This window comes from Crinia signifera, chromosome 6 (genome assembly GCF_055691185.1).
Source record: "Crinia signifera chromosome 6, ASM5569118v1, whole genome shotgun sequence".
Taxonomy (NCBI): domain Eukaryota; kingdom Metazoa; phylum Chordata; class Amphibia; order Anura; family Myobatrachidae; genus Crinia; species Crinia signifera.
This window is the reverse complement of record NC_139222.1, coordinates 130,501,162-130,514,137: the sequence shown is the minus strand read 5'-3', so window position 1 is coordinate 130,514,137 and position 12,976 is coordinate 130,501,162. Positions and strand designations below refer to the sequence as shown.

At 43.1% G+C, this 12,976-nt stretch overlaps 1 protein-coding gene across 1 annotated transcript in view; it reads right to left on the bottom strand.

The window, feature by feature from the left end:
- The window catches only part of LOC146008179 (melanoregulin-like), a 38,762-nt gene that overhangs the window by 3,759 nt on the left and 22,027 nt on the right, over positions 1-12,976 (bottom strand). Inside the window, exons 3-4 of the mRNA XM_083147196.1 lie at positions 6,539-6,629; positions 4,330-4,493 (exon numbers count right to left, since the gene is read on the bottom strand). Of these exons, the coding sequence (XP_083003322.1) occupies positions 4,330-4,493; positions 6,539-6,629 (255 nt within the window). The remainder of the gene's footprint in view (positions 1-4,329; positions 4,494-6,538; positions 6,630-12,976) is intronic.

Below are 12,976 nucleotides of genomic sequence, written 5' to 3'. Positions count from 1 at the left end.
ATTGTACTCCATATTCAAGATGTGGTCTAACCAATGCATTTTACAGTGGCATAATTACTTATGAGTCCCTAGTTTTCATACCCCTTTTTAAACATGCTAGTATTCTGTTTGCCTTATTTGTTGGTGTGGAACAAGGGTCCGACAGCCGGGATCCCGACATTCATTAGCCCGACTTCGGGATCCTGACTGGCCGGACGCAGACAGCATGGTGAGCACAACTAAGCCCCTTGCGGGCTCGCCACGCTGCGGGCACGGTGGCTCGCTACGCAAGCCACCTATTCTATTCTCCCTCTATGGGGGTTGTGGACCCCCACAAGGGAAAATAGCAGGTGGCCCTCGAGAACCCGGCTGTCGGTGTTTTGACAGTCGGGATCCCAACGTCGGGTAAATGCCTGTCAGGATCCGACTGTCGGGACCCCGTCCGGCACCCCTTATTTGTTGCTATATGACATTGAGCACTACACCCCAATGTGTTATCTATGTGGACTCCTAGATCCTTTTCAAGTTCTGAATTAGCCAATGCCTCCCCGCTTAGGTTATAAGTAGCAGATTGGTTTTGTCTCCCAAGATGCATAACCTTGCATTTAACCACATTGAACCTCATTTTCCACTTTTTTGGCCACTCATCTAGTTTATTAAGATCGTTCTGAAGCGTGGAGACATCCTCGGTTGATCTAATTACTTTTGCTTAGTTTTATGTCGTCAGCAAAGATGGAAACTTTGCTTAGTATTCCCACCCCAATATCGTTAATAAATATGTTAAATAAAATGGGCCCTAGTACTGACCCCTGTGGCACTCCACTTAGTACTGGTATCATATTTGATACTGCACCATTCACAACCACTCTCTGTTCTATATTACACAGCCAGTTCCCTACCCATCTACAAATTCTTACCCCTAGTCCCAGTTCCTACATTCTGTTTATCAACCTCTTGTGTGGCACTGTATCAAAGGCCTTAGCAAAATCTAAGAAGACCACGTCTACAGCATTTCCATTATCAAGATTTTTGCTGATAGAAGCCTAGTAAATTTGTTTGGCATGAACAATTTTTCACAAACCCATGTTGGTTGATACTAATTAAACTATGAAGTTCTAAATATTTCTGGATACCATCCCTTAAAAATCCCTTAAATAATGTACCCACTATGGATGTTAAGCTCACAGGCCTGTAATTAGCTGGGTCATCCCTTTTTCGTTTTTTGAATATTGGTACTATCCGATGTAGGTGAGTTATCAAAAATGTAATACAGAGGGGTTGCTAATTCCTCCCTTAATTCCATTAGTACCCTAGGATGGATGCATCCCATCTGGGCCTGGTGGTTTGTTTGTCTTGATTTTGCTGAGCCGCAGTTTTATCTCATCTGTCGTGAAAGCAAAATTAAGATCTGGCTTGCACGTCCCATTTGTGGTACCTGTAAGTTCGACTGTCTGTTCTCCCCTGGTAAATACTGATTTAACAGTTCTGCTTTCCCCTTATCCTTTGTAATGCTTTTACCATCAATATTGGTTAATGGGCCTATGTTCTCTTTAATTATCGCTTAATTATTCGTAATCTTTCTTTAACTTAAAGGAGAACATGTTCTCTCGATGGGACCAATCTCCTTGACAATTCTTGCGTAGCAGATGAGCCTCCCATCTGCTTGCACTCGTGTCTGTAGTTTTGCACCAGAAACTGTGGATCAGTCAAAAGCGTGCTTCTAGATCTCTTAGAAAATGCCCCTACATCGTTCCATGTGTAGGGGCCAGAGCAATAGCAATGCACAGAGAACACTAGCCTTAAAGCTCATTGCGGTGTGCTGAGCGATCTTGCTGAGCACTCTGAGCTAGCATCGCTCAGAACGCTCAGCACATATCCCCATATGTAGGCCCCATTAGACATAAGTGATTGTCTTTCCAACGAGACAGCGACTTCTTTGCGTATATGGGGATCCTTTTCCAATGACCCAAGGGATCAGGAACCGTGAGTATTTCAATAAATCCAATTGAAGCACCCGCATCCTCCATCTCACCCACAGAACAATACCTATGGCCAAACGCATCATGCCCAATAGACTCTCTTAAACCTATTTATTAGCATACCCAGAAACTGAATACTTTGTGATGGCTTTAAATGACTTTTTTCCTGTTTAAAAAACACAAAATGGGTCAGCACAGGCCATGATTTTCACAATTTTAGGAAAATATCATGTGAGAGCGAACATGTGAAACTATTTGTGAGAATTTCTTATAATTAGAGGGTGGTGGTGCGCCCAGCATTCAGTAGAAGTAACTGAGTGTATAATGTCCTGCTCCCTGAGGCGGGCTATTAAAGAACCTTTGTAAAGACTCTTAAAGTAGAGGTTAACCCAAAAGGGAGGCAAGTGAATCTCAGATATTTCTGGGTAGATTGGAATATGGAAATAACAGTCTTTTAGGTCTATTAACACCAAAACGTCTCCTCTCTTTAGACATATTAGGATTGTCTTTAAGTTTTCCATATGAAACTTTTTATTTTTTTATTCTTTTTTTAAGGCTATAAAGATCCAGTATATTCCTGAATCCACCCAATCCGTTTTTCACAATAAACAGGAATAAAATTCCTTTCCTTCCTCTGCCTAAAGAACTCGCTTCATTAATTCTCTCAAACTCTATTGTAGAGCTGCAGTACCCACTTCTACATTTGGCAGTCTTGAATTCACAAACTTGACTTGTATTGCTCATTAATTCTATTTGGTAACCTCTGGTGACTACGTCTAGGACCCAATTGTGTTCTCCCTCCAGTAAATTTGCAAATATTGAAGTTCTTCCAGCAACCAGAATTGTCCCTGCTTCTGACTTCCTCTCCTATTGGGTTGGCAAAATGAATATCTTGACATTCTGTACCTGAAGAATATTTCTATTTATATGGATATCCTGATCTCTATTATCTCGCTGGTCTATACTGTTGCCTAGAAGACATTTCCATAAATCTGTTTCTCCTGTCCTTAGGCAATCTTCACGATTTCCCTCCAGACATCTTATGGATCATGAAGTCCAATCCACTTCCAAATATGAAAGAGCCTTCATAAGGCAATGTAGTCAACCTACTTTTAGAATGGAAAGCCCAAATTCTCAGCTACAAAGCTCTTCCTGCCATCACATCAGAAGTAATTGATTTAGATGAAAAAGCCCAAACATCTAAGGATGCTTCACATGCTGTACACAGGGCCGCCGACAGGGGGGTGCCCTGGTTACTGCTGTCCTGGGCCCCGGCCTCTGGATGGGCCGTGACGCTGCACACGACGGTGCCAAACCTTCCCCCCAGGCACCCGTACACCACCTCCCCCTCCCGGCAGACCCCCAGCCAGGCACGCACAGAGCAGCCTGCAGAGCACCGAGCTGAGGACACAGAGGGGCTCGGCGCTCTGCAGGCTGCACTGTGCAGTGTGCGCACTGTGCTCCGGACCTGACCTGACTGACGGTGGAGGCTGAAGGAGCGATGCCGCGTGATGGTAAGTAATGGGGTAGGGGGAGGAGGGGTGCTGGCAGGCACGGGCGGGCGGGGAGGGTGTGCGCGCATGCGCGATGGGTGCGGACAGTAATGTAGGGCGCTATGCCACTGGGGGCCCGGACTGTAGGTCAGTCCCGGGCCCCAACAATTCTAGTGGCGGCCCTGACTGTACATAATCCACTGTTTTTCTGAGTAGGCACCCTTTCCTGCAGATCATTACAATCTCATAGCTCTAGCAACAGAAACAATAGCCACGCCATATTTAATTGCTACTGTATTGGAGATAGATAACCTTTATGGATTTTCTTTTATGGATAGGAAAACATCTACCTTTCTAAACTTATCCTTGAACAATGTATCTAGAAAGTAGTGTATCCAGCACAGGACAAATGAGTATTTAAATTATTATATAGAAACCAGCAGTAGGTACCAATATCTCTTAATAGTTGAATTTGATCTAATTGGTGCTGGAAATGCCCCCAGGAATCAAATAATCTAATACTCGCAGGACAAATGGATGGTTATAAAGAGCCACCATACATTTACAAGAAGATTCATTTTGAGAGGCACACATACAAACATCGACATGTGGACATATGGACACAAGTGTGTCAGGTTAAATACCTCAAACTCCCATCTAGTTAGGTGCACAATTTTAGACATATATATTATAACACAGGAATTGAGCCACACTCCAAAACAAGATATACTCTGGTGCCTTCCAGGTAACCAAAATATACAGAGACGAGTGGCGGCACTCAGAAATAGAAGAAAACTCAAGGCAGGGTGCACCCCCGAATTATAGGGGGTACCCCCCACAGTTTGTTAATGTGAGTAGTAGACGCAATGGGTACATACCAGCACAAAGAGGTACCTCTCGGGTGGGATGGTGTGCTGTTCAAATATGCTGGTCTCCTGGGATAACAGATTAAGCAATCGACGAGCCTCGGTGGGGTCACGCATACTATTGTACGATGAATTAGAGGTGACAGAAAGCAGAGAATCTGCTTCATTATGAAAACCTAGACATGAAGAAGAGAATTCGAGATGATACGGGGGAGAAAGGGGTAGGAATTGGTTAGAATGTATAGTGAGGATAAGGCAGTTGTGAGGAATAACAGAAAGTTAACCAAAGATTATAAAAGAAAGCACTATAAGGACTGAGAGGGCCCATTTATCAATAAATATTTGCAGCATTTTCCCAGTAAATACCCATTTTCATGGGAAAGCTGCAAATGTTTAGTATCACCCATATGGATGATAGAAAAATCAGTTATTTAAGATAGCATTAACGACTAATGATTAGCCTGTCATAGTTTATGGGCTACAATTTCCATAAATCACAGGGAGAGGGTTCTGTCAAGAACCCTTTCTGGCAATGACTGGCCTCCAGGAGGAACGAGCAAGTGCCCCGGTCAGACCCCTACAAGCCCGCAGCCTCCTGCAACCAACACACCTCCCAGCACTAGTTGCAGTTTGGATATTCTAAGGGCCAGATGCATTAAGCTTCAAAAAGTGGTTAAGTGGAGAGTGATAAACTACCAACCAGTTCTTAACTGTCATTTTCCATACCCAGACTAACATGACAGTTGGGGGCTTATTGGCTAGTAATTTATCACTTTTTGAAACTTAGTACATTTGGCACTAAGCATTAGGGACTGAGGCTAAATGGTGGCAGAACCAGGGGTATGGCAATATGAAAAGCGTCATTGTGAACCTTGTCCCCTGTCTCGCACTGTCAGTAATCTCGGCATTGTACAGCAAGGGCAGGGCCAAGTCAGCCCCCGCCGCGCCTCCCACAATGCCCTGGCACATCCTCTGGTAAACTGACCTGGGTGTCGCCTCCCGAAGGGAGCAGCAATGATTTTCGGCATGTATGGGGTAAACAAATTAATAAAGGAGTGCCAGTCGCCAAGCTCTTAACTGGAAGGGTCTGATGGGATACAATGAGTGGGATTTTCAATTGACCACCTTTTATGTTAATGAAAGCAGGGAATCTTTTATGAGTTACATATTTGCATCTAAGAATAAAAATGATTCTGGATTTTTTTCTGGGAATCCACTGGCCATTTTTTAGGGTGAGCTCACTTGTTGAGTGGGTATACGTACAGATTACTGTGGATTCCCAACTCACTATTACAAGGACATATTGGTGGTGCCAGAAGAATGTATTCCGTACCATAAGACATTTGAAAGATCCTTACTAATGGTTCCTATGCATTGATGCTACAAACGACATTAGTCATAAGTAATATAGGTACTTGTGTAGTATCACGGCTCCCACGATGAGCATCGTATAGGAAAAAAGCGCATTGCATGCGATGCGATGCAATGCAATGCCATTTTTCACAGAAATCATTGACATGTGTTAAAATCATGTTAAATGCACCCCAAAGGGCATTTGTTACTGTACCACCCCCACTATGAACGCCAACCTGAAGCGTGGCGAGCGGCGGCGGTACGCGTCCTACGACCTTTTCATTCCCCCACTATCCACGTCGGCATGGAGTTGAGAATAGAAAGTGTGGCGAACGCAGCAAGCCACCGAGCCCGAAGCGTGGCGAGCGGACACGGATAGCTGTGAATCCCGCGAGGGGACACGGATACCTGTGAAGGTATCCGCGTCCGCTCGCCTCACTGCGCTCGCCACACTTTCTATTCTCAACTCCACGCCGATGTGGATAGTGGGGGTATGAAAAGGTCGTAGGACGCGTACCGCCGCCCCTCGTGGGCTCGCTTCTCGTTGGCGTTGATAGTGGGGGTGGTACAGTGTGAAAAAAGACATTTGGAGTGCATTTAACATGTTTGCTAATAATTTAAATGCATTTGGATGCATTTGTGATCAAAATCGCATGGCATCGCATCACATGGCATCGCATCGCATGGCATCGCATGGCATGCGATTTTTACAACAAATGCATAAAAACCCCCGGAAAAATCGCATCGCATGCCATCGCATACCACTACATATGGCATGCGATGGCATGCGATGGGAGCCGTGATAGTATACAAGTACCGTAATATATAATGTACTAGATAATAGATAGATTTGAATTATTTGGCTCACCTAGATTTTCCAATAGCACCCTCCATCGATCCATCACATCTTTGCGTATCTGCCTATGAGCGCTGATATCAAAACTTAGCCTGCGGTAACCCTGAGCAGAAAATGACAAAACAGAAAATGTCACAAACCCGGCCATTCACAAAGCATCCTAAACATTACTGTCATCATTTCTATCCATCTTTTCATCTTCTACTCTCGCTAACACAGTGATGTTCTTTAATCCCTTTACTCCAAATATGCTGATTTTTTTTCCCCTACCAATTTTTTTAATAACCTCTTACTCATTAATCTCAACTCATTGCAGGGAATAAAATTCAGCACAATGTGCCCCTGCACTGCTCAGAGTGCAAATTCAGTGGAAAAATAAGATCAGAGCACCTTTGTGCATGCAATCCTCATCTTCTACTCATCTGGAGTGTCCTGCATTCCTTATGGCTAAGATCAAGGCCCTTATTCAGATCTGATCGCAGTACAAATTTGTTCTCAAAATGGACAAAACCATGTGCACTGCAGGTGGGGCAGATGTAATATGGGTACTTGTTTCCTAGCACGGCGCCCGTCGTGGTACATCGCATGCCTTAACTTAAGGTACTTAAGGCATGCGATGGACGCGATGGACCCAATTTTCTGTCTTTAACTGGCTCAATTGCCGGTAAAAGTGAAAATCGCGTTGATCGCGTCCATCGCGGCCCCTAATAAGGGGCCGCGATGCGACCAACGCGATCAACGCGATTTCCCCATAGGGAACAATGTTAAATTGAAAATCAGGTTGATCGCGTCCGTCGCGGGCCATTATAATGGCCCGCGATGCGATCAACCCGATTATACATAGGTGACAATGTTAAATGGGCCAATATGGCCCATTTAACATTGAATATGTGTAAAAAGCATGGTTAATGCCCCCCCAATTTTAAACGCCACCCCGCTATTGATGCCAACCTGAAGCGTGGCGACCGTAGCGAGCCCGCGAGGGGTGGCGGTATGCATCCTCTGACCTTTTCATACCCCTACTATCCACGTTGGCGTGGAGTTGAGAAAAGAAAGTGTGGCGAGCGCAGCGAGCCCGAAGCGTGGCGAGCGGACGCGGATACCTGTGAAGCGGATACCTGCGCTCGTCACGCTTCGGGCTCGGTGGCTCGCTGCACTTGCCACACTTTCTATTCTCAACTCCACGCCGACGTGGATAGTAGGGGTATGAAAAGGTCGGAGGACGCGTACCACCGCCGCTCGCCACGCTTCGAGTTGGCATCTATAGCGGGGTGGCATCAAAATTGGGGGCCATTTCAAACATATGGGGGGTTTCTATAAAAATGGGGTGTTTTGGGGCATTTCACATTAGAATCAATGCAAAATCGCGTCGATCGCATCGCATGCGATTTGGTTGGCATGCGATGCGATCTACGCGATTTTTTCCGACGCGATGGTCACAATCAAAATCGGTGGCGCTGTGCTAGGAAACAAGTACAGTAATATGTGCAGAGAGAGTTATATTTGGGTGGGGTGTATTGAAACTAAAATCTAAATTGCAGTGTAAAAATAAAATGCAGAAAGTATTTACCCTGCACAGAAACAAAATAACTCACATAAATCTAACTCTCTCTATACATGTTACATCTGTCCCACCTGCAGTGCACATGGTTTTGCCCATTTTGTACTGCGATCATATCTGAATAAGGGCCCAAATGTAGTTTCCCATGTAAACTGGTGGACTTAAAGGCGCTCACAGTAGGTGATGGGCCATCACTTGATCCTCTGAATAAAAGGACATGCACTGGTGTTAGGAGCCACTTATGTACTAACACAATAATTTACACTGCACTTTATTTTTTGAGCTACACCATTTTTCTTTGCCCTGGCCTTCTGACTGGGGCAATGATGAGTTTTTATTTCTTCTAATCCAGCGGTTCTCAAACTCTGGATACTGACCACATAGTGGGTCCCAACCTTCTCAGCATGGAATTGCGATTCCGTGTTACTGACCATCAGGCTGTTATTAATTTAGACTTCTCCCATCACTTAGTGCCTCCACAATGCTGCCATGCATGTGCTGTCTGCTCACTACATGTGATGTGATGACCTTCTGCAGTCACTTGCTGGGGTCCTGTCATTATTTTTATTGCACTTTTCACCTCACCTTTTTTGTGAGTACACCCATAAGGTGCCTGGGGCTCCACATCCTCTTGGGTCTATGGTGTATTTTCTACAATGCATTGCCATTATTAATCTGGTACATTATTATGTATGCCAGTGGTTCCCAAACTGTGTGCCGTGGAACCCTGGGGTGCCTTGGGGAACTTGCAGGGTGCCCTGAATTTGTGGTCCATGTCCAAGGAAAAACTATTTATGTCCAAAGTATTAGGCAAAATGTGGAAAAACATAAGTGAATCCTGTCCATTACCAAATAACTGACACTGAGGATGAGATATAAACACAATTTACTTAATTGAATATTTTTTTTCTAATTATATCAATGAGAAACTTTTGCCCTAGGGGTGCCATGAAAAAATTATGTTACTTAGGGGTGCCGTGATTCAAAAAAGTTTGGGAACCACTGATGTATGCACTAGCAGTATTTACCATTGTTATTTATCAAGGGGTCCAGACCATGCAGTCTCTAATGGTTAGCCAAAAATGTGTGGCACATGGTCACACCTACCTCTGGAGACACACCTCTAAACAAGGGCCCCTAGAACTACATTCCTCAGTGGGCCCTTCATGCCCTAGAGCATGGGTCTTCAAACTGCAGCCCTCCAGATGTTGTGAAACTACAAATCCCAGCATGCCTTGCCACAGTTTTAACACTCCCTTATAGCAAAACTGTGGCAAGGCATGCTGGGATTTGTAGTTTCACAACACCTGGAGGGCCGCAGTTTGAAGACCCATGCCCTAGAGTTTGTCAGATTTGTGGAGTCTTGAATAAAAACCTGTTAGACTTCTGTATGTTTATTATAGCAACCACTGTTCTCAACTGTGCTTATAGATAGATATTGTCAGTGTATGTCTGATACTTGTTGATAAAGTTTTTCAGGTACTTCTTGTTTTCTCTTCCTGGTTGTTATGCAGTAGCTGGTGATGCAGCAAGCAGAGTGCAGCATGTCATCCAAGTTATATGTTCATCATTAAACGTTCTTCTTGAAAATCTTACAGCATCTACTTGTTCTAAATGCGTTCCTGCTAACAGGTTATGGGCCCAGGACTGCAGAAAGAGAAGTAACAAGAGTCAAAAGCACTCAAACAGAAAGGCAGAACCCAGAAGAGACATGGCTGCCATTAACAGTGCCTCAGCCAAATTCACAGTGATGAATCTGACTAACCAGAACTACCAGACATGGAAATTCAAAGTAAAGATGCTGCTTATAAGAGAAGGTATGTGGAAATGCATACAAGAACCTAAACCTCACCCTGTCACAGAGGAATGGACTGAGAAAGATCAGAAAGCCCAGAGTACAATCTCTCTCAGTATAGATGATGATCAGATCGTGCATATATGTAACTGTGACAGTGCAAAAGATATGTGGGATGTGCTGCAGAAAGTACATGAGAGAGCAAATTTAAGCAATAAGCTATATTTAATCAGAAAGCTGTATCAGACTAAACTGCTTAAAGGCCAGGACATGCAGGATTATATAAGATGTACTCTAGAGATGGTAGAACGTCTGCGTTGCATAGGAGAAGAAATAAAAGACTTTCATATAGCAGCCCTGCTACTCAGTGGTCTCCCAGATAGTTATGAGACACTTGTAACTGCGCTAGATGCCAGACCAGACGATGAACTTACATTAGAGTATGTGAAAGGCAAACTTGTGGATGAATATAAGCGCAAGACTGAGAGCACAAATAAGGATGAAGGATCCTTAGCAGAATTGGCATTAAAGGTGCAGAACTGTTTTAAGAAATCCACTCAGAGACATGAAACACGTGAATGTTTTGTATGTAAGAGACCTGGTCACATAAAGGCAGACTGCAGAGTTTGGAAAGCCAGAATGGATCAGTTAAAGAAACAAGATGCTAAGCAAAAAGCAAACAGTGCTATAAAGGAGCCAGGAAACACTTCTAATGCTGAATTTGCCTTTCATAGTAACAGCGGTACCTCAGTGATAAATGCGTGGTGCATTGACTCAGGAGCTACAAGTCATATGACTAATGATAAAAATTTCTTCACTCAGTTGGACCAAAGTAATTCAGAAAGAATAGCTACAGCTAATGGACATTACATGGTTTCAGGAGGGATAGGGGAAGGTTATCTTTACTGTCCAGTCTCTCCAACATTTACCAGAAAAATATTTATGAAGAATGTACTGTATGTGCCCAATCTTGACACTAACCTGCTATCAGTGAAAAAGCTCGCCAAGCAAGGACATATTGTGACATTTAAAGGTGACAAGTGTATTATTACAAATGGAAGCCACATTCTTGCAGAAGGAACTATCAAAGATGAGCTATATCAGTTAAAGTGCAGAGAAGTTGTTAATACCGCTAAGCAGGAGCATGTTAACTGCATCCATGTATGGCACCGTCGTCTAGGGCACAGAAATCCAGAAGCAATAAGAAAACTAGCCCAAGAACAGCATGCAAATGGTATCAAAATTGATCCTTGCACACAAATGATGAAGTGTACCAGCTGCCTAAAAGGGAAAATGACAAGAAAACCTTTTCCAAAAGCAAGTAATAGTATAATTCACACAGATGTATGTGGACCAATGAAAAATATGACCCCAGGACAGAAAAGATATTTTCTTACATTCATTGATGATTACTCCAAATTCACAACTCTTTACCTGCTGCAAAGTAAGGATGAAGTCTCAGAAAAACTTGAAGAATATCTTGCCCAAGTAAACAACAAGTTCGGAAGATTTCCAAAAATAATGCGTGCAGATAATGGCACAGAATACAAGAGTGGCAAAACACAAACCATTCTGAAAAGACATGGAATTACATTCCAGACTACGGTACCGTATAATCCAGAGCAGAATGGTGTCGCTGAAAGAATGAATCGGACACTATGTGAAAGTGGGCGGAGCATGCTCTTTGATGCAGATTTGCCAGCAACTTACTGGGGAGAAGCAATCATGACAGCCTGTTATCTCCAAAATCGTTTATTAGGTAAAACAACTGAAAAGACTCCATATGAACTATGGAATGGAAAGAAGCCTGACCTGCATCATATTAAAATATTTGGAAGTAAAGCATTTGTACATGTTCCAAAGGAAAAGTGCTCAAAATGGGATGCTCGAGCAGAGGAAGGAGTGCTCGTAGGTTACAGTGAGTCTCAAAAGGGATACAGAATTCTACATAAAGAAACCAACAAGGTAACAATAAGTAGAAGCGTTATAATTGATGAAAACTCAGTGTATCTTACATTTGAAGAAATGACACAGGCAGTGCAGCTTGAAGAACAACCACCGTCAGTAGAAGAAAACGATATTGAAGTTGCTATAAGTGATCCTGTTACTGCTGAAGAGGAAAGATTACCTCTACCTCCAGTCAGGAGTTCTACAAGGTGTAATAAGAATATTCCACCAAAGCGACTATCTTATCTTGCACGAACAGCACCAGAACCTGAACCAGAATCCTAGAAAGACATGCAAAAACTGCCCACTAATAAAAAGGAAAAATGGATTAAAGCAGCTGATGAAGAAATGGAATCTCTTAAACAGCTCCAGACATGGGAACTTACAGAGTTACCTGTAGGAAAACATGCAGTTGGATGTAAATGGGTTTTTAAAACCAAATATGACTCTGAAGGTAAAGTCCACAGATTTAAAGCAAGATTAGTAGCAAAGGGCTATACTCAAAAATATGGTGAAGATTATGATGCAACTTTTGCACCAGTTGCGAAACAGAGTACTTTCAGAACCTTGATGGCCATAGCTGCTTTAAGAAATATGGAAGTAAGGCATTTTGACATTAAAACTGCTTTTCTCAATGGTGATATTGAAGAAGAATTGTACATGGCTCAGCCTGAAGGTTATATAGTAGAGGGCAAAGAGCATCTTGTCTGCAAATTACAAAAATCTCTCTATGGTCTCAAACAATCAGCAAGAGCATGGAATAGTAAAATAAATGAAGTTTTACTAAACGAAATGTTCACAAGAAGTAAGGCAGACTCATGCCTATACTCCAAGTTTGAAGATGGGAAGTGGATGTATCTACTCTTGTATGTGGATGATTTGATTATTGCCCATGAAGAAAATGAAGAAATCAAAAAGTTAAGTGAAGTTCTGAATTCACACTTTGAAACTAAAGATCTGGGAGAGGTGACATACTATCTAGGAATCCAGATACAGCGGAAAGAAGATGGAAGTTTTCTGCTCAATCAATCTGCTAAAATTACTAAAATTCTCAATCAGTTTAAAATGTCAGGGGCTAAAGGTGTGACTACGCCAATGGACGCAGCTTATCTCAAACTGGAAGGAGAAGATGATCTCTTGCCCAATA